The sequence below is a fragment of the Phymastichus coffea genome, unplaced genomic scaffold, assembly GCF_024137745.1.
Source record: "Phymastichus coffea isolate CEN01 unplaced genomic scaffold, Cenicafe_Pcof_1.1 PCOF00056, whole genome shotgun sequence".
NCBI lineage: Eukaryota > Metazoa > Arthropoda > Insecta > Hymenoptera > Eulophidae > Phymastichus > Phymastichus coffea.
The window spans coordinates 1,672,754-1,694,645 of record NW_026706867.1 but is presented as its reverse complement, the minus strand read 5'-3'; the positions used below and the strand labels follow the sequence as shown (position 1 = coordinate 1,694,645).

The 21,892-nt window shown below is 35.9% G+C and overlaps 2 protein-coding genes and 1 long non-coding RNA gene across 4 annotated transcripts; 2 read left to right on the top strand and 1 right to left on the bottom strand.

Annotated features, from left to right (window-relative positions):
• Nucleotides 1-5,074: 5,074 nt before the first annotated feature.
• On the top strand, nt 5,075-9,132 carry LOC131666104 (carbohydrate sulfotransferase 11). Of its 2 annotated transcripts, XR_009302075.1 has the most exons (6): nt 5,075-5,319; nt 6,778-7,137; nt 7,261-7,545; nt 7,606-7,835; nt 7,909-8,462; nt 8,534-9,132. XR_009302075.1 is itself a non-coding variant. In XM_058938489.1 (5 exons), exons 2-5 carry the CDS (start codon nt 6,829-6,831, stop codon nt 8,072-8,074), a joined length of 990 nt encoding a protein of 329 aa, XP_058794472.1. In that variant the 5' UTR covers nt 5,075-5,319; nt 6,778-6,828; the 3' UTR covers nt 8,075-9,132. The 2 variants fall into 2 exon arrangements, 1 of the variants encoding a protein (XP_058794472.1); XM_058938489.1 differs by having other exon boundaries at nt 7,909-9,132.
• A 3,761-nt stretch (nt 9,133-12,893) lies between these two features.
• LOC131666085 (uncharacterized) lies at nt 12,894-17,475 on the top strand. Its single transcript, XR_009302066.1, has 3 exons — nt 12,894-13,163; nt 13,351-13,522; nt 14,311-17,475. It is a non-coding gene; the product is annotated as an uncharacterized LOC131666085 (long non-coding RNA).
• Nucleotides 17,476-17,519: 44 nt separating this feature from the next.
• LOC131666084 (cytochrome P450 9e2-like) lies at nt 17,520-20,525 on the bottom strand. Its single transcript, XM_058938448.1, has one exon. It carries the CDS (start codon nt 20,390-20,392, stop codon nt 18,881-18,883), a length of 1,512 nt encoding a protein of 503 aa, XP_058794431.1. The 5' UTR covers nt 20,393-20,525; the 3' UTR covers nt 17,520-18,880.
• Nucleotides 20,526-21,892: the final 1,367 nt, after the last annotated feature.

Below are 21,892 nucleotides of genomic sequence, written 5' to 3'. Positions count from 1 at the left end.
GCTTTTTTGAGTCGAATTTTCTTAAATCAATTTCTAGACAGGTTAGTGACTGAATTATTGGACCGAATAGCCGTATATAAAAAAGAGGAATTGTTTTCGTTTTTTTTTTTATATTAAAAGTCGACCTATAAAGCATTAATGTCGGTTTTTAAAGGACTGCGAGTTAGATTTGTGAACAATCTTCTCTTCATTTGTTCAGTCCTAAATAGCATTATTGTACGTTTTATTACACAATATGATTGGGAAAAACCCATTGTTATCATAATCAAAGAAGTTATTAAGTCATTTGACTTCATGCGAATGATTTTCCTGTATATCAGTTATGAAGTTTCCATCATTCTCCCGATAAATTAAAAGTAATCAAAGTATCTTTTTGAGTTTTGAAGAGATTGATATTTTCACGCTTTCCCTTTCAAGCCATATTTAAAATGAAATATCTGCAATTAGAGATTTTTTAAACGAACCGATTGTATTTTAAAGTATATTAGACATTTTCGATCTGTTTGAGATGAGAATAACAACTTACATTTTGTGACTATAAATCAGCTCAGTACCAACATGGTTATATAAAATATACAGCGTGGGCGTGGATTTCATAACTATGATACACTATATAATAAAGCGGCGAACGGTTTTCTATTTTGATTCTGTTCTTTAACGCGAAACAGTATTGTTACGCTCATCATTATTTCGTATTGAGAAAATAACTCACGTATACCCGTGGTATGCAAATTGCAAGAACACGTTCATAGTTTTGAAGTTTGTCGAATCATTTTACGAAATACGTGACATACATTTTAATATTATTTTAATAGAATGAGTAGTTGCTAGAAACGAAAAAAAGTCAATGGAGTTGAGCCACTGTTATCAGCATTGTCAGTACCCACTTATCGGCTATTTATTTGATAATCGTATAAGAGAGCGTAAATATTATAATGGTATAGAAGGTTTCCCAATTTCCAACATGATTGGGAATAAGCAGCAAGTTTGACTTGAACTTTAGGATATGAATCTCAACCAAGCTTCAACGCTAATCAGTCGGATTTTGACAATCGATTGTAACGATCGTAAAATAAAACAAGCAGTAATACGCATAATCGGTGTACACGCACTTGAAAGGTTTGCGAAATAAATGAAATTGCGCGAAGTCAAGATTGAATTTCGCGAGGCAATACATTGGTGTAATGTGACCTCGTTTGAGGTGAACTACGACCGTGTACGCTATGTTAGCAAGTGCGAGAGAGGCAGAATTCAACTGGTTTTCTATTGCGCTACGCACAGCCGATAACGCGGATTAATTTTGCTTTTTCTCTTCGATGGCTTCATATCCTTTTGCCCGCGCCGTGTTCGCACACACTTCGTGGACGAAGGTATCTGCTAGCTCGATTATATTCGTGAACGCGAGAGTGTAAATTATTGAATGTCGAGCGATACGAGAAGGAAGTTGAGTAATGATTGGATTTTATGTTGTAATTGATTTGTCGTAATGAAACAAAATGTAAACTTATATCGGCTCGGTTGGCGCGCGAAAGTGTGTCCAGATTTTGTCGAAAGTTGTATATAATTCCGCGGTACCTTGTAAATGCTCTGAAAAGGTTGCAACAATTTAACCACTTATACGCCTGTTCGAACACTGTCGCGTATTCTTAACATACGCGTATGTATTCGTTCACCTCGTGTTCGCTTGTCGACCTTGTATTCTCAGCAAAACCGAAAGAAACTGAATTTTGACCGAGGACTTGTTCTTGACCTATGAGCATAATTCGCGTCAAACGAGATCATTTGTAACTTTGGAATTGCTATGTTAATCTTGATTGTATGTGCAGGCCATGGAGACGCTACAGTTCTTATTTTCAATTATTCGCTGGTATTTTCTGTCTAAAAATTTTTAACGTTTCTTTATTTGTAACTACAATTTGTACAATGTGATTTTGTCTCATTTGTCTCAAGAAAAAAGAAAACGTGTAACGTTGTACGTTCACACGTTTGACTTTCATTATCGAAGAATGAAACTTCTTAAAAGTCTTACGAAAATAGAAATGCAGCTGGGTTACATTGCGATTGAGTAAATAATATATTATTGAATGTCCTGTGTGTCTCAATTTTACAACAGTTCGAAGACGTTTTATGATACACCGCGAAATCGGTAGATTAAACCTCATATACATACGAATTTCATAAGAAGTTTTGTGTTTTACTAACGAAATAAGCGACACGGTTTGGCGAAAAAAAAAGTTACCTAAACTGGTATCGGTCAATGATAATCCAAAGATTGACGAAATTAAGAACCGGTTATAGGCGCGACGAGTGTAATTTTCTTTTTTTCGCCAGTCAGTGTAGCCTAAAAGGTATTGCCTAACCTCATATAGTAGGCAAATCGACGTCTATTCGTACTCACTTTGTCCTTGAGCATTATTAACCAGCATAAAGCCTAGTTTTCCTCATTGTGCGCGTAGTAAAAAAGTAGCATGACAATCTTCTTCGCGCCTAGTTTTTCCTCGTCGTATTGTCTGACTGCTTGTTGAGAATCGTTGGTTTTCAGAGCGTGCAAAGAAACAGTTGTTTTTTGTTTGACCAGTTATTTTTGTTGCAAAGGTTCTTTACTAACTGAATTGCATTAGAGCAATCAACCACTGAATCTCTTTTACTGTCTCGTAATAAACCGAGTTCAAGAGATTTACTCGTCAATGTCGAAAGACTATGTTGAAATGTGGATGATTATTATTTTATTATTTTTCGTAAAGTAAATTGCCGGGAGATGTTAAAGTAAATTTTTTTTAGAATAACAAAAGATTCTACTATATAGACGTTTATTTATGTAATTTATGCTACCATGTTTCATTTAACATTCTTTTTATAGCGAATTATTTAAAAAAATGCGTTTTCTTAATCCACTGTGTAGTTCTTCCTTCCCGAGTCGATTTTCGCGCTTCTCAGTAATCTCTCGATTCGGTTGAACATCTTCCGTAACAGTACTTTTTTGTGTAGTTTCGAAGAACGAAGTTACATGTTAAAACAAAAAATCGGTCGAAGCAGCAAACGTCATTCCTGCCCGAACTCGTTGTGTTAGTTATCTATATATTTGTTCACTGTTATTTTTAAAATTCCTCTCGCTACTCCAACTGATACTGAAACCTGAAACTTTTTAGGCAATAAACACAAAACTAATATATGACAAATGTCGATGGTACGCATGTCATTGACTTGTGTCCAAATGGCGTGCGAAGTCAATTTGAGATACACGGAAGTAATTAATAGTACGTCGCGCGACAGGTGCGGAAGGTGTAGGTGATATCCTCACGCGTGGAGCTTGCCGCCCGAGCGAAGGGTTGCAACATGGTCATCTACTACACGCACACGTTGCGTATATTTCGATCCTAGTGCGAGAAAGTAATTCCAGTCTCGCGTAGACGTTTGCGCCCAAGCGAAGCGTGGGTGAAGATGCCACATGATGGTGAAATCACTTTCTCGCTGATCTATCTAACTTTATTTTTTGATACGACGTGTGTTAATTTTTAAGAGGCGTGATTTCTCGATCGTGCGTAAAGTCGAGTCTATTTTTTCAACGCACTTTTCCATCGTTGCTTCATCGGGCGTCGAACTCACACCAGATAAGAGTCTACTTTTCCGCACTAGTTAAGTAATGTACTATTCTACATGAGCTGGGGAAAGTTCGATCTCTGCCAAGAAAAGGTGTTTGAAACAATAATTTAATAATGATATACGTTAATCTTGTAAAGTAAATCAATAATATAAAACTATAATGGAACTTTGGCATTTTTTAATATTTTTCTCTACGGCGTGAAAAATAATTATTTTAGCGAAAAAAGCTTCAGATAAAAGTTGTTCATCATTCTAAATACATTGATTTACTTGTAAATTAAGGTAAAGCGCGGCGTTTCCAAAATTGTATCATGTTTTATTTGATTTACAAGTAAAACAAAGGATTTAGACTGGTGTGCCTGCACTGACTTTCTTTTAAGATAATTGATTAAGGATCAACTTTTATCCAAAACATTGCCCGCTAAAATGATTATTTTCCAAACCGCAGAGCTAAATAGGGCGACGATTGCTAAAATTCAACTGTAGTTGTATGTCGCTGACTTGATTTGCAAAGCGAACGCATACGATTGTTAATTTATTGCTGTAAACTTTCTTTGGCAGCGATCGGACTTTCCACAGCTTGTGTGGAATAATAGTGTTCGCAACCCGTTCGTAAAGTATAAGCGATCACGCACGCCTGGGAATTGCCGCCCGAGCGAGTCGATGTTCACGTGTGCAGGAATCCGCCTACGTCTCGCACGTGTTTCGTAATGCATTGTAATGGCATTCAATATTATGGATCAACTGAAAATCCATTTTCATCTCATCAGAGTCATTAAGGAAAAGTAAAAATTCTTCAGAACAGTCACATCTATTGAAGTTAATGTTGACTTAACCTTTTGGTTATCAATACACCTGCATGTCTTTAATCATTAAAGAATCTATATTTCTTCATTAGTTTTGAACCATCAACATTAGATCCATTCGGATGAATCGTTCGCTGCAATTTGAAACTATTAACGAGTATAGATACTGCTGTTGCTTTTACCACGCCGAAGTGAAGAGAGATAAAAGATGATGTAAAATATCTAAAGTCCCGCGTCGAAGAGTTTCTTATTCGTAACATTTCTAAAATGCAACGGAATTGTAAAATAAAGTATTTGTTGTCAGTAGTCCTAAAATCAATTTTCAGTCGACTATCGAAGCGACATAGGTCCGGGGAATAAGGCTAGCGGACAGCGCGAATCAGCGTGTATCAATCCGTACGCTAAGTTACTGTGCACAATAATTTGCGTGTACGATAAAACCGTGCACAATTGTCCGCACGCCCGAAATAGCCGTCGAATTAATATGCGTACGATGCGGCAGGCCTTGTGCTGCCGATAGCGCGCGGATCACCGAATCGCGCCTTTCACTGAGCATGGGTTTGATGTACCAAGCGAGAAATGCCATCGAGCGTAAGCGGGGCCCTGGCCGCTTGCTCTCGCGAAGAGTAACGCGCGCGTAGCAAGAGAGCCAGATTGGCCGGGGACGGTGAAAGAGTGGGACATAGCGCCTTTTCCTTGCTCTGAAAGTCCCCCGGAAAGAGGCGACGCGCCTTGATCTTGAACCTTCGATTTACTCGAGGAAGAGAGAAAAAAGCACGCACATTTTCGCCAGTCTCTTCGTCAGCTTCGGCCGGTACGCCAAGCTCTCGTAATTATCTCCGCTAATAAGTATCTTATCTTCGTAAGGTGCTAGTTCTTCTGTTTTCCTTGCGGCAGATTAGAGTTCAAGGTGAGTCCAGCAATATTTCTAGTCTAATTATTGAGATTTGTGCATTGAATGGTGTTTACGCGGTACGAGACGATGGATCAACCGTATTCTTAACTTTTTACAAGTTTTTTTTTATATGAAAGCTGATTATTATCATTGACTTTTTGCTGAGTGTTGTCGTAAATAAGTAAGCGAGGTAACTTAAATTCCGTACAACTCCAAAGAAATAAACTGTACGTTCATCTGTAATCGTCTCGTGTATAAATTGTAGCGTATGAGATGTACCCGTATAATGATAACTAGGTGACTAAAAAGCTTGACCTAGTTGGCGAGTTAAATGGGGCGCCGCGTTCTTGTTCTTCAAATTTTTTAAGAAGCTAGATAGAAAAGAAAATAACATAAATAAATGTATCGGGGTTACTCAGACAAGACTCAAGACACCTCCTGTTTTCATTTGAAAAGCGATTGTTTTCTCTTCGAAAGATAAGCACGTCGTTGAACTTTATTGCAACATTTATAAATGACCATTTTGTATGCGTTACGCGTACGCCAACTATATAGGTAACGCGAGTGCACCTACAGCACCTGACAAAGACGGTTTGGGTGTACTAGACGCATGCGTCATGTACAAACGACTTACAGGAATGCTGCGTCGGTTTTTGTTCTAGTGCCCGATGAGTGCCAGTCGCGTATATGGAATACAGAAATTGACCTCATTTCAAATTTGACTTCATTGCTTTAAGATTTTCTGTAGCTCGTGATTTTTGACGTTGAATATTGATTAATTATTAATTATATTAACATTTTGTATTGCAAAAACTATCGTATACATTATTCTAAGGTAATGCAGAGGTTTCCGAGTATATGGTTCAATTAAATCGTATTCAAAGTCGTGACAAAAAAGCTCAAAACTTTATCTTTTACCAAACAGTCATTATATATATTTTCCGAATTAGATGTCCACTTGTATGTAAAAGTTCAACGACACAACTTATGCACATTTTAAATTTTAAGTTTATTTCGCAAATCACGTACTAATTCAACCAAGAAATTTAACTGAACATCACGTCAATTTAACCGATGATTTTCATTTAGTTGCTGACCTACTTGTTCGAGTCAAGTTCGATGTCTTTTCAAAATGATGACGAACGAATGTGTCTTTGTTGCCGTCTGTCTGAAGAGCACTTTGTCGCAAGTCATTATTCATAATTAACGGTTCCTGATCGAGTGAAGCGAAATTATTCTTGAATAACGGCACCTACTTAATAAATAAATAAATTACCTTTCGGAATGGAAACGATTTTGTTTCGCTTTTATTGCAGTTTCAATATTGAGCATTGAATCACGTGATTATGTATTCAAAAACATTTCATTGAATTACCTTATTAAGGAACTTTATCAGTTACAAATACAGTGGTACGTGGAATTTTAAAGGTAATGAAGATATATTTTCAATTGCAATTTTGTTATCATTTTCAGATCATCGTCTAAAGAAGTAGCTCCAATGACTCAACAAGTTCGGGTATTAAAATGAAAGGATGGTTAATCGCGCTGTTTGCGATCCAAATTTCTTTCAAATGTTTGACCATCAATGCTCAGAATATTTGGGACGACATTGGAAATGGCGATGATAACGATAAAATTGAAAGTCCAGATAATTCATGGTCAGAAAGGAATTCGTTGGCACGAACAACGTTGTTCGATCGCCAAGAAAGGCTTCAGCAGAGATGTGAACAGATGACAAGAAATGAACCAACGATGACTATCGATGATCCAAAAATATTTCATAATATTCTAGTCGACGATAAACATAAGTTACTTTATTGTTATGTGCCTAAGGTAAATAGAAAAATAACGAAGTAGTTTTAATGGAACTGCAATTTCTTTAGCGAGGTTTTATTATTGGCTGACTAAATTCACTTATACTATTTAATTTTAATCTGAAATTGTTGAATATTGCAGGTGGCCTGCACAAACTGGAAGCGCGTGCTAATGATGGCGGCGGGCAAGTGGAAAGGTAACTCGCCGTTGGAAATACCAGCTAACTTAGTACATGCCTCGGGCAGCTTCGTTCGTTTGAGCAACTCAAGCCTGGCTGAGATCGAGGACAAGCTCGCTAGTTACGATAAATTGATCGTCGTACGCCATCCATTCGAGAGGCTACTTTCGGCCTACAGAAATAAATTCGAAGCCAGATACCAGAGCTCCGCTTACTTTCAGTCGAGATTCGGCAGAAAAATAATCAAGGTATAAAGCTTGTTTTCTTCTCCGGCAGAATTGTTTACCCATTCCGATGTTGTTGTTCAGAGATACAGATTGAACGCGACGGCGGAGTCGTTGGCGAAGGGGGACGACGTGATTTTTGCAGAGTTTGTCGATTTCATTGTGAATGACAAGGGCTCGAGAAACGAACACTGGGAATCTATTAGTGAACTGTGTCATCCTTGTTTGGTCAATTACAATCTTGTCAGCAAGTACGAAACTCTCGTCGAAGATGCCACGGAGATTTTAGATAGAATCGATGCCAGCTCCATTACGTAAGCCTGATGAACTTTGATGAAGCTATATTACTTGCGTTGATTGACACTTTAATGATTTTTTTCGGCACAGGTTTCCAGTACGACCACAAAATAGTCAACCGACTGGCAAGATGCTCGACAAGTACTACTCAAAATTGACTTGGGCTCAGTTACGCGACTTGGCTAAACTCTATCGCGATGACTTTTACTTGTTCGAATATTCGCTCGAACAGGTTCTTGGTTTCTCCGTAGCTTAATGTTATTGAAGTCGAGATTGCAAGACAAAATGTAAATAAATGTATATATAGGTGATTGTCGCGACGGTTGAATGGAGGTATTCACGAACGTTCACCTTGCGTCAGAATTGAAAACAAAGATTGGCGCAATTGGCTAAAGTGCTGTTATAGCGCGTTTTACCTTTCGTAGCATCTTGACGTGATTATTTATTTTTTTATTATTTTTGTTGCTTTATTTATTTATTTATTGAGAGTGAAAATAGATGAAGGAAATACTAGTGTACGTTAAAAAAAGTGCCAATACAATAGATGTAACACTTAAAATCACATATCAGTGGGAGTACTATATTCATTTATTACAATAGATCAATAGTCAATTTTGTGTAAGATCTGTAAGTCGTAGCAAAAGGTGAGTTGGAGCAAATGCTTGAATGTCTTTTATTATTGTTATTATTTATTCATTTAATTATTTATTGACAGAAAGTCAAGTTACCTCAATCTAAACTCCGTCATAGATGTGCCGCATTGTGGGCAAAAGCCCTCAATTCGCAATAGCTTCGTGAAAGAAAGCCAGATAGGCGCTATTTTGCGTGCCGCTGCACGCGTTCGTCATAACATTAAGCGCGATGCATTATCGTGCGCTCACCATATGCGCGCAACCACGTCGACAGGAATCGCCGCGCAGGCGCCCGGCAGCTTGCTTTTTCATTTCATTTTTAGGGTTTTTCCCCCACTCACATTCATCTGATCCCACGACTTTTCTTCTACTCGGCGCGCTTTGTCGTGTCGTTTGATCAGCGATTACGTCTGTTCTTATCAGTAAGTCAAATATTTTCCGACTATCAATTATGAAAAGGTGAACGATAATGCGTCTTCTGGAGTACATCACGTTTTGGCACGAAGAAAAAAACGAATATAATTGTGCATATATTTACATTAAAATAAGTAATTTCTTTTTTACCTCCTGACGAGAAAACGTCATATCAATAGACAGTTTGATGCGTCTTATTTCTTATACATTTTTTGTTATCAGAAGTTTGATAATAGAAACGTTCAAATAAACATCTGAGATATTTGTTTTTAATAAACAAAATTTTTGGACGATCTTTAGCAAAGTAATTGTATATTCCTTAAAAAATAACACCAACAATTACTTATCGATACAATTAAGTTCGTGCCGTTGCTCAGCACTCGTTAATTATGAACATGCCACTTGACTGTGTAAACTTCCCGGCTAACTAAGCGCAACATTCTCAACGAGGGATCGGTGCAGCAAGATCTTATCGCAGAGGCATAACCATGGTTTGCCCTAGTAAAAACACGGTATTTCGCAAGATACACCTGCAGCGCAAACGGCAAGTCGTCAATGTGCGCGTGTGCCGTGTGCGTGTCTAACCCGCCAGTTGCGATATTTTCGTCCACATTCCGATTTCGTTGCCGCGAAAATTAAAAATTGCGAGCGTATAATGCCAAGGTGACGTCAGTTTCGAAATCAAGGTCCATTACACATCGAAAGTCATTGTTACACCGATGAAAGCACACCGTTTGGTCAAGCGTCTTTTTTTTTTATAATTATGAATTGCTTTTACTGTAGAGCTCGTTGTTTCAAGTTGATAGCCGCTAGTGAAATAATCGCGAACGATTGCGCTTGAATAAGGCAGGTATGTTTTCAACATTATTTTTGTAAAGAATTCTCGCACTTATTGTCGAGCGAGAACGACGAAAACGAGTGGTATAAAGCTTACATGACCTCGTCGTTCGAAATTGATAATCGCTAATGAAACAGTCGAATGCAATTCGCGACGTTCGGACAAGCTATCAATGTAATAATTCGCGTGAATTCCTTCGATCGAATGCGAATGAAAAATCTTACTTGCAGAAGCATATAAACGGTAATCTAAAAATACGAGGACAGCGAGTTTTTAAAAGTTATGTGATTCACACGTGAATGTGAAACAACTGCCATGCTATTCGTGGAATCGAGTTGTAAACATTATTAGTCAGTGTTCACAAATCCGAAAGTTTCGGATGCACAGGATCGTGCGCGCGCACTAGTCAAGGCTCTGGCATCGGCACACTGGCGAATACGTCGACGAACGCACTATGCGCGGCAAAATACGGACACGCAATTCATCACACTCGATAGCGACAAAACAGAAAACAAAATTGTAAATCACGCAGACTTAATTGATTCTCTTCGTACGGAGATAGTCGCGGCTGGGGATCAATCAATATTGATCGCAATCGTCGTAATGCATAAAGTCCGCGCGAAGAGTGGCGCCGCGGCCAATCGGGCTCCGTAAACGTCACGCTGCGGAGTACAAAATTAAAACTGAAAAGCCCCTCTCGCGGCGCGAGGGACGCGCGGAAGGGAGGCTCTTCGAAAGAAAACGCGTGTTTGCGCGCCTCGTCGGAAACTTGCCGCGGGCTCGCTGTCGATTCAACTTTATTTATTGTTTCGAGCACGCTGCGCGCGTAATCTGCCCCGACTATCGCGGCTAAAATTAAAATGGCGAAATCAGGATAAACAAACAGATCTGTCAGCAATGCACGCGCACGCAGCTTTCACTTCGATTGCCGACTGCGGGGCGCACGCGATCGCGCTATCACTGTATCAAGCCGTGCTCGTGCTTGGCTTTACTTATTTGCTGGGAACACAGCAAGCGACAATAAATGCTGAATTATTTGGCCGCGATATCTTTCTCTCGGTCGGCTGAATTTCGCAAATAGTCTGAGTTACCGATGAGTTAAGCAAACTCGTACGTTTAGAATGCACGCACTGAGTTCGAATACTGCTTGAAAAATATTTGAAAAGAAAAGAAGATTTGTGCTGTCAGCCAACATCAGTAGGCTAATCGGAATCATCGAGAGAGGAGAGAACCAAACGAAGCAAATTCTATCTAGATTGGATCTTATGAAAGGAGTATAAAACGACGATTTTTTTACTTGTACCTATAAAATTTATATGTTATAAACATCGTTTAAAAAATATTAATTAAAAATATAAATATAATTCGTCGCAGAAGCTGTTATATATTTTTTACTATCTTTCAGTCTAGCTCTAATTGGACTATTTTTTATTTTGTTCGAATTGCTTGTTAATTGTTTTGTTAGAGTGCCGATAGGCAACGAAATAATGACCTTTTAAATGGCTTTAGTATCTACCAACTGATTTTTATATTCTACAACGCCTTTATTGGGACCGTTGGATTTACGATTGTAGTCCGTTCAACAGTTGATTATGAACCATTTTACACCGCATTCTTTCATTTATTCATTCTAAGATGCGCCCATTCTCCCACACCAATAACTCATACATTCAATAGTAAGCACGTCATTTAATCACTTATCTTTCAAAATACTCTATAACGATCTCAACAATTACCATATAAAACGTTTAGTTAATAGTTAAGGGAATATGTATAATAATTTTAAAAATATGAATTCTTTTGACTCTTGTTTTGTTATTTGAGTTATTATATTTTGAACTTAATTAATTCTAATAATAACACATGTCTTGATACCTATTTGGCTCTACTCTTTTACTGCGTTTATTACAGATGTTCATCAAAATATTTGCTGGTACATTTACTTCATTACTGCCAAAAGTCATAAAACTGTTCATCAGTGTTCAATGATAATTTATTTACATTTAACCAGTTAACTATATATTCTAAAGGTTCATTTACTTTATATATTGAAATATCTCAACTTTCATCCCCTGATATCACGATGTCATCTACGTATCTTGGCATAGAATCTTTTAATATAGTTTCAAGCAAGTCATTGACATATAATATAAACAAGCGCGATTTAAATATTCTATATTCGTTGTCGCTCATTTTTACATTTTTTATTTTTAAAGGTTATATATTTTTCAAAATTGATTTATAATCAAAGTAATATCGTTCAGAAAACATTTGATTTTACCAAAAAATTGCAAAGTATTTGGTTTGAGAGAACATTTTTGATAAGAAATAAATTATTAGACCATAAGTGAAAATCAAGTATTAAAGTGAATTAACCACTAAGATCAGATCAAATATTCGGACTGGAATCGCTATGCTATCTCTGTGATGACCTTAAAAATCAATTTTCAAGATCAATACGCTATAGTAATATTTTAGAATCGCATGAATATTGGTTGAAATATATAAAAAAATAATGAAATTATGAATAAGGATATATATTAGTCTAGACTTAGTTATTAATAGTATAGAGAGAAGAAAAATAAATCACTGATATTGTTGCTAAATATTAGCCGTGTTTACGTAAGCAGTAGAATATATATTCGAACCGTTCCTTTTCCGGTGAGTTAGTCTAAAGTGCGAGCCAATCGATCGTGGCCTCGAAAACATGCGGAAACACAGGCGACGAAGGTTAATTGAGGGGATTTTTTTTTCCACGGCATAATTGATAATTACGAGGTAGAGTTGAAAGCTGCACGATGCTGGTCGCTGAACCGCGATGAACACTTGCGCAGCGCTTGCATCCGATAATGGAAATGAATCTGCTTTGTTTGCCTGGCATTGTCTACGTTCTCTACTACGCGTTGCGTCGCTCGCTGCTTTAGTGCGGGCGGAATGTCATTTATATACGCGAAATCGTTAGAAACCAGACAAGTCGGCTAATTACGACGTGGACAGGGAAAAAGAGCGTGTAAACGAAAAAAGCGACATTTTCCAAATGATGTTTACGCGTCGAACCCTCCTCTTCCTCTTTTTCACACACACACACACACACTCTCTCTCTCTCTCGCTGTCTCTCTTTCCAAAATCGCACCTCGATACAACCGGCAGTAATGCGCCGCGAGCCAATCGAGAATAAGTCGGCGAAGGGCATAAGTGCCACGAGAGCGTGACAACAAGTGCGTGAAAAAAAAAATAATTTCGCTTCGCGCGAGATACACAGCGGTTTACAAGGCTCCAGGAAGTCGAGCTGGCGGGTCTGACGCCGCGACGTCGGCTCTTGACGAGCTTGCGCCGAGCTCGGCAGCGTTCAGTCACCGACGAGACGCAGCAACGCGCAATCACACGATCCTCTTCCTTTCGCTCGTCTAATCAGCGCTCGTCTCTCAATCCTCATCAGACCAACGACGATTCTAACGCCAGTTAGTCAAAACATCGTATTTCCTTCAAGCTTCAGTCCTTTTTTTTCTTTTCTTATTACTTTTTTCAGTTTTTAGATTATCTTAGTTCTATCTAGCTGATGATTATCAGCACATTTTTTCAGTTATTAAACGTGCGATGTTATTGCTGTAATGTAAAGTGTTTTTAACATTTGTGATATCTATAAAGGTATGACGAATACAACGACGCCGAAGCGAAAGAGTTCGCTGAAGATTCCTATACAAAATGACGAGACGAGGAATCTCCTGACGACCTATTGCATCTTATTGCTACTGCTAATCTCACTTTATCTACTGTATTCTGGCATATTTTAAAGCACATATTAGAGATTAGTATTATGGTAAGTTTTGCGTTTTTCATATAGAGTTGAAGAAATTCATTTCTTATCTAAATAAAATAACGATTTGAAAGGTTTGAGTTTTGAAAATTATAATTTAAAAAAAAACATGCAAAGCTCAATGAAAATTTTATTCAACTTATACATTTCCAAATACGCAAAGTATTTTGTATATTTCATTTCGATTGGTTAGTTTTAGTATTAAATCGTTCAAAATTATATCAGCCATAACTAGTTTTTCTATGATTTGAAAAAAATCAACATTAGAAAATATAGTAAATAGCGTATAATACCAAGGATTTTATCGATTTTGCACATCATGCAATTTGATTTAAAAAAATGAAGAATGAGCAACATTTATTTAAATTCTCATAGAATTTATTTCATATGACATGTGTGTATACTTTCCGAATATTTAATTTAAAGTTTAAAAAGTATTTAGGAAAGATTCTGAAGTGTTTGAAAACCAATGCGCACCGAATTGTAAATAAAGGTGTTCTAGATTCTCGTGTAAATCTTATTTTGATAAACTGAAAGTACTTTTAACCGACTTGATGTTACCAAAACAGTCTTGAACATAAATATCCAAAAGTCTCTTTTAAATGAATGAGCTTTCCTATCTTGTAAACTTAAATTTATGCATTACAATGTGTTTTTTTTTCTTTTAAATTGAAACGAGACTTTTCCATCGACGCGTTTCGCTACTTCAATGGGATATTACACAGCTATTCTTATAAAATTGTCTTCCTATTTAAGTGTACGCCGATAAATCAATAGCAATATAATTGCAGGGTTGACGCGCGAGGAAGCGGACTATGCATGCGTGCGAGTATGAAACTACACATTGAAAAAATAGAAAAAGCAGAGCTCTACAATAATCTCGTTAATGGATTAAAATTCAACATACAAGAGTGAAGAAGAAGAAAAAGCTGAGTCGAGCCGAGTAAATCGAGGAAGAAGCGCGAGTGGCTAAATTTAAAGCGATCGTTTATGAGTTTAAGACGCCAGATAAATATTACGAAGCGTTAAACTCCTGTCCTCTGGATTCCAATCGAGAACGATCTGGATTGAACTATATTCGCATGCGCCGCCTCGAAAATCTCTTCGCTGGCATTCCACTCGACCTTGTCACCATTCCGATTGGATTTCTTTTTCTTTTCTCTATCCCCGACGCGACGACGTTGCTCAATGCACTTTGTGCCCATTCGACGCTAATCGAAGTCAATTGACGGAGAGCCCACAACTTATTATTAAAATCGACAATCTTTTTTGGATACTTTCGAATTTTGAAATACAAACAAGCTTTGATGAACATTTATCTTTCGACCAGCAAGTCCAACGGAAAAGAGAAAGAAAAATAGTTTCTCTCCGAGTAGACAGTAAAATAACAGTTCGGAAGACGTTTCTCCCGCCTGCATCTCCGCGCGCGTGCGTCAAAAAGTACATTTTATTTTCCACGTGGGGCAGAGAGGGGAAGGGGGTACGAAAGCTCGCTGCCGGGTAGCGAAGAATTCCAAAGTAAAGGAAAAACATTGAGGCGCACGCATGCATCGCTGCCGCGCAAAAGCCGCCAGGCGTGGGCGCGATCGCTCGAAAATAGCCGATACTTTCAGATAGCCGAGCGCCACCCAAGAGAATCCGATCTATATTTTCTGAGCTTCCTCCAGAAATAGACGGGCTTGGCCAGTGAACGCTTTCATGCGAGGAACGAGAAAAAAAGAAAGCCGATATCACCTGGCTACATGTAGGTAGGCGACGGATAGCACACGCGAAAAATACTCTTTGTTATACGTTCGTTTGGATCTTCTTGTTTAATGTAAGGTACGTATTATTGTAAGTTTGATCGTTGTTATGACATTTTTTTTAATTTATAACGTGTGATCGCGCCACAACACGCGCTTCCCGTTGTGTGACTATTTACTTTAGAGCTTATCGAATTTCATGTTCAACAGAATACGGATGGAACTGTGTAACGCTTTTCTCGCTGAGGCTTAAACAGTTTTCCTACACGCATATTTTGTCGACAAATAACATGTATATTTTTATACAATAAGCCATCAATAGCTGCATAAATAAAGCAACAGATTACATGAATATATTTAGTCTACAGAGTTCGAGATTTTTGTATAATCGCAAGTTTTTATACTCACACGTAGGCACATACTAATTTGCTACAAGTGTACGTATGGTACTTCGTGAGTGCACATCCAGAAGCTCATTGAACGTTGTTACGAAGCGAAAAATACGCTGATACGATGGCTATTGAGAGCACTATTTTTAGAGTGTATTGCAGAGGTGTTTGACGTATTAAAAATCCTTGCTCTTTCCTATCGAGTGTGCTTATTTTTAATACATCCCATAGATATCTAATTATCAATTCAGTATGTTGGTCAAGTGTAAATTCAAAAATTACAAATGTAAAATTGCAGAAAAAACATTTTTATACGTGATAAACATTTTATTACACGGCCGTTAATTGGTCAAATCCAAAATCTCACTCTGTAATGCTATATTACACACAATGCATGACTAGTTTAACCTTATTATATTGTTGAATATAACAGATCATATATATGATATAATTATCGTTTGTGCCTCGTCAAGTTATGTATTACATTTTCTAAACTAAAGATTGTATACTAGTTTTATGATATATTACAGAATAAATGAACGAAAATACTATTTGGAACAAACTGGTCTATTATCAAGTGTGCAGTCCAATGTTTAACATTTTGGATATTTACTCGACTGTAATAGCATAGCATGCTATTCTGGATAAGCGATATTCATTTGTTTCTTAAAATCGAAAATTTATTGATAATATTATATATCATTCATATTTATTATGCCATATGATAATAACATGAGCATTCAGTGTTACAATTAAATTACAATACTGGGCCGCTGGATAAAAACAAGCTATTGCGGCAATACTAATTCAACGCTATACAAACCATTTAATTAGATTCATTCAGCTCTAACTACTTGTGAAATTGTTCATTCGCTGACCGTAGCTTTGCATTTATTTATTTCGTTGAATGTAATAGACTATTTATTTATTTATAAAAAAAAACAAGAAACAAAAAAATTTCAGCACTACAATATTAAATGACTCTTAAATAAGTACCTAAATATCTTGTAAATTTTTTTTCATTAAATTAAACTTTCAAAGTGTGAATTCATAAATGAATAGTGGATTCAATGTTATAAAACCAAGTAAGGCGTAAGTTTTTACGAGCACAAGCTTAATTTTCTGAAGAGTGTCCACAAGCCCCCTTGTACTCTCAAAAAATTAGAGTGCCTCCTATGCCAGTAGCACCTTTATACTTAATCGTTAACGACAGTGCATTTTCGTACAGATCTTCAGTCTCTCGCCAAGAGTTAAAAATTCTGTTATTTTTAGAGCGACTTGCCGGATTAAACGTATCCGGATAAAAAAATTTAGGATTCGTCTGATACTATCCATGGTGTTGAATCTGTGCTACCGGTATCATAATTGTATCTCTAGATTTTTGACAGTACGTCATTCCATCGTTACCTATTAACATTTATTTCTTCAACGTAGCATTTTGATTTGAACGCTGTCAACGGCGTGAAGCGCATAGACTCGTGTAACACCTGATTGAGTTAAGTAATGTTTTTCAAAGACTCTTAAATTATATATCAGTTGGTATCTTTTAGCACAGATATAATGTGATCTCGTGATTTTGTTTGCATTTTGGAATTCCGGGACAAAATATAAAAAAAATTGACAGCTGCTAACGGTAGATAAGACTGTATAGATATGTTACAAATTCTTCGAAGTTTATTTCAATTTTGCACGTCTAAGCAACATAACTTTATGTATAAGTTTAAATCGCTTAAATAAATAAACATTTTGCATGTCTCTTTTAATAAATGTCTTTCATATTTTGTTATATATTGAAGTAAGTAATTGTATTTAGGAAAAGAGAATAGGTAATAGAACATTGGTCCCATTATAAATTTATAATAATTTAATAATCACATAAAAAGTATGAGATTATTAAGTGGGCTTCGTTACGATGAAATCTCTTTATAGTTACATATAACTAGAAAATTACTTACACTTTATAAGTAATTGACAATCAGTTTAATTTAATGTGACTCTATAGAAGCATAGCGGATTAAAAATCTTGTCATGCATACTAGATCTTTAATGACTTTTTTCCCTAGCTATAAATTACAATAATGGCTCTTTATAATATTTTATAGACCATATTATGATTTAAAATATAATTGCAATAAAATCACATTTTAAATCACTTATCAATAGTGATGTAAACCTGATAAGTTTGTACATAAACTTTATAAATTTTCCATGTTATCGCGATTTAAAATTGTTTAAAAATATGTATTTAAAGGTCATTATTGTTTTTTTTGTCTTATAATTATTTTCATTCAATTATTTTACATTGGTTTGTGTTACTAAGAAATTGAAAATGTATAAATGTAATCCATGACGTATATAAATGTACATTTTAGATACAAATTTCTATTAAAAAATGCTAAGGTTGTATGCATCTAGAAAAAAATAGTTATTGAATTAGACATTTCTTTATAAACATTTATCAATTATTCTTTATTTTTTTCATTAGAAAAAATAGTGTACATGGAAATTACTATAAAAATGAAAAAAAAAAAAAAAAATACAAATACTTATAAAATAGATGAACTCATAATGGGATTATTTAACGCAAATAATCATAATTTTTTACCGGGAATACATTTTTGAACATACACCAACTCATGTTCAAGGTTCTTTCGTTCGCGTTCAAAGATTTCTCGTAGGATCAATTTAATCGTATTTTATCTGTATAGCATTTGATAAAATTGAATCGCTGGCGTATATTTTTTTAAATTTTTTTTATATTTTTTTTTACAGAGCTTGAATAATAAATAAATTGAATTAAATGGGTATGTACAGCTTCTCTTTGATAAAAATAGCAGAAAGGCTGAAAACAAAATTCAAGCAAAAAAATTAACTATCTTGAACGTGTAATAGCGCCTGTGAAGCAATTATCAGTTGATTAGCAGTACTAACATAATGCCTTAGCACGCTACGGTTATAGAGCGCGTCAAATTTAAATTTGAATGAAGCCCCTTATTAGTATCATTGCAATTTGGATACGCTTACATTAATATATACGTAATTTGCATAGAATGAAGGCTAATTCGTGTGACATTTCAATACTGCTTATTATATCAGCCTTGACTATCGATTGATGGTAGTTACAGGCCAAAGCGAATTCGTAAAAATTAGAACTAAATGTATTGGCTTAAATCTATGGAAGTTAATCAAATAAAACAAATTACAAATACTACATAATTCCGGCTCGTATTTTATAACTTGGATTCTTGCGAGCTTAGGCTTAATTTTTTGAAACGTCCCCACAATCCTCCCTTGAAACCGAAAAATATCGGACTGGCTTCATACTCCAGCGGAACCTTAGTTTTTGAAGAATGTTCGATAACAAATCTTATAATCAATGAAGCAGTAATTTGTTTAACTAACATTAGTGCAAGACGTATACCGACACAGATCCTTGGTCCTTCACCAAAAGCCAAAAAGGTATATCTATTATTCTTAGCTCGATTTTCTGGGCTGAATCTATCTGGATCAAAAATTTCTGGATTGGGCCAATATTTTTCATCGTGTTGGATACCCACTACAGGTATTAAAATAGGATCTCCCGGCTTCAGATGACAAGTCAAACCATCATTACCTTTTAACGTAATTTCTTCAGTGCAACGTTTTGGTTGAAAAGCTAATGAGGGAGTCATACGCATAGACTCATGTATGACCTGCTCAAGATAAGTCATGTTCTTTAAAGACTCATAAGTTACTTGTCCGTTTGCATCCTTCAAAACAGACATAATGTGGTCTCGTAATTTTGTCTGGATATCTGGATTTCGAGATAAATTATAAAAAAGATTGGCTACTGCCGAGCTCGTAGTATCATAAGTGTCAACATAAAAATTAACTACATCGGCAAGTATATCGTCAAAATTTGCATTTAACTCCGTAGTAAACTGCAGATAATCGTTTGGTGCACTGCCAGTCCGTTGTCTCTTTTCAAGAATGCTTTTGATATTTTGTCGCATATATTCTTCGGTTTTTGTCTGCAACAAGGATACACCAAAGAAATGTGCTATACTAGGGAAAAAGAATAAAAGTATTTCTTTCACAAATGATGATTCAAACAAAGTTTTAGTCACTTTAGTAAAGGACAGATCTTCTGGATTGTCTTCAAAACTTTGACCTTCAATCGCAAATGCAGCGTTAGCTACCAGTTCACCAGTACATCTTGTAAACAAGTTCTTCAGATTAACCTCATACGATTCGCCGTTTTCCTGGATCTTTCTTTCCATAAACGTACTCATTCTATTACAAACCTCTTCGGATACGGCAAATAGGTACTTGAGTTGCTTGGCCGACAAATGGTTGGATATACGATTTCTTCCTTCTTTCCAGGTATTAACATCATTAGTAAAAAATGGACTTCTTGCCATAAGTGGATCATTTTTTTCACTTAATGCCACGAAATTATCGCGAAAACTCGAATAATTAGTTTGTAGCACGCACTTAACAAGATCTGGATCGCGTACAATTATTCCCGGTTTATGCATAAAATAAAAGCCGACAAAACTTGCTTTGAAGTTATTGTAAGCTCTCTGGACAAAATCTGATACATTTTCTTTCATAATTATTGCTGGTAGCATGTGTCCAAAAATTGGAAGTGGATCTGGCACCGATGGTATATTTTGTTTTGTCCAATGACTGTGAATACTTTTAAAATACCAATACGTTATTGCGCCTATAAGGAATAGGTATATTAAATACGTCAAATCCATTTTGCTGTTACTCAAAGACTGGCGCTATTTTCTTTTTCAGGCGCATTCAAAAAAGTTAAATCATACCGATCTGAGTCGTGTAAAGGTCGCGATAAGAAACGTGTCGATAACAATAAGCTCATCATAGCCTTCAAATGTTATTCTTGTTTACAACACGCTTAAACTTCCTTAAATGATCTGATCCCATTTTAAGTAGATATATTGAGATAAGAACTTTTATTAAACTCATAGTAAGAATTAGCTTATTTAGCTTTGATGCTAATAAGTCAGGTGTACGTAAATTTTTCATTGCCAAATGAATAATCACATGCGCTATATTTCAGTAGTTTCTAAAGATTATAAAATTGGTTAACATACGGCTGTATATAAATTACTATTCTTATAAAATCTGAAAACTTTTGTGATCGAACTTTTAAATGTAAAATTATAACAATATTTTCTTGTAAAACACTCTATCAGTGTCCAGCTTAAACTTTGATGCAATACTGAAATTAAAATTATGCTGAAGATATGATTTACTTCGAACCAAAAGCAAATGCTCTCACAATTAGGAGAAATTCTTGTAATCTAAAAGTAGAAAAAAATATAACACTTATAGCTCAATGTAACATTTACAATTGTATTGTTTTGTCAATAAATTTAACATTTTTATCAAAATTTATACAAGTTTATTTTTATTAGGAAGTGGCTGAGTTTATTCATCATCATTCATTATAATCAATGAATTTTCAGCATTTATCAATTGCGTTATTGCTTGATTTATACAAATATTGAAATCGCTACATGTACTATAATTGTTTGTTATATTATTTGTATTGCACTAAGCCAATAATAATCTTAATAATCTTCTTGCACTCATAAAAGGGAAATTCCAATTTGTTCATTGACATTTTTATATATCGATATATCGATTCAAGGATTTGTAATAACAAAATTGGTACCGATGTTGATAAATGGTAGTCAGCTTACATATCATGATCGATGAACAATTATTTTCTCAATAATCTTTATTGAAAATCGCGCCCCTAAGAATGTTCGCGTGTGGTCAATTTAATCCTATCGCTCAAGTTCGATTGTCTGACTCATACCTAGAAGTCTTTTTTCAGAACAGCGACAACATTTTCTCATTTTAGTATGCTATAGATATTGGTATAGCGCCCTTATATTTTTGCTGTATCTCCGGATACAGTGATAAGTGCTAGACAAGGTTGCTCATGACTGAGCTGAAGTTTCATAGATATCGACATAAAAATTTTCTTCGTCAGTAAGAATGAATCACTAAAACAAAGTTAATTGGAGACCCGAGACCCAATAACTTAATGCAAGATCATTTTTTAGTCCAGTCAGTGCAGGTAAGGTTTATAGGGACCCTAAAATTCAATGGATATACAGACATTGAAGACAAACTCAATTTTAATCAGCCATCTAAGGCATGATAAACTACCTGTCATGCGTCTGATTTTATTGCGTTTAAGGTTATGGGGTTATAGAACACTTCGG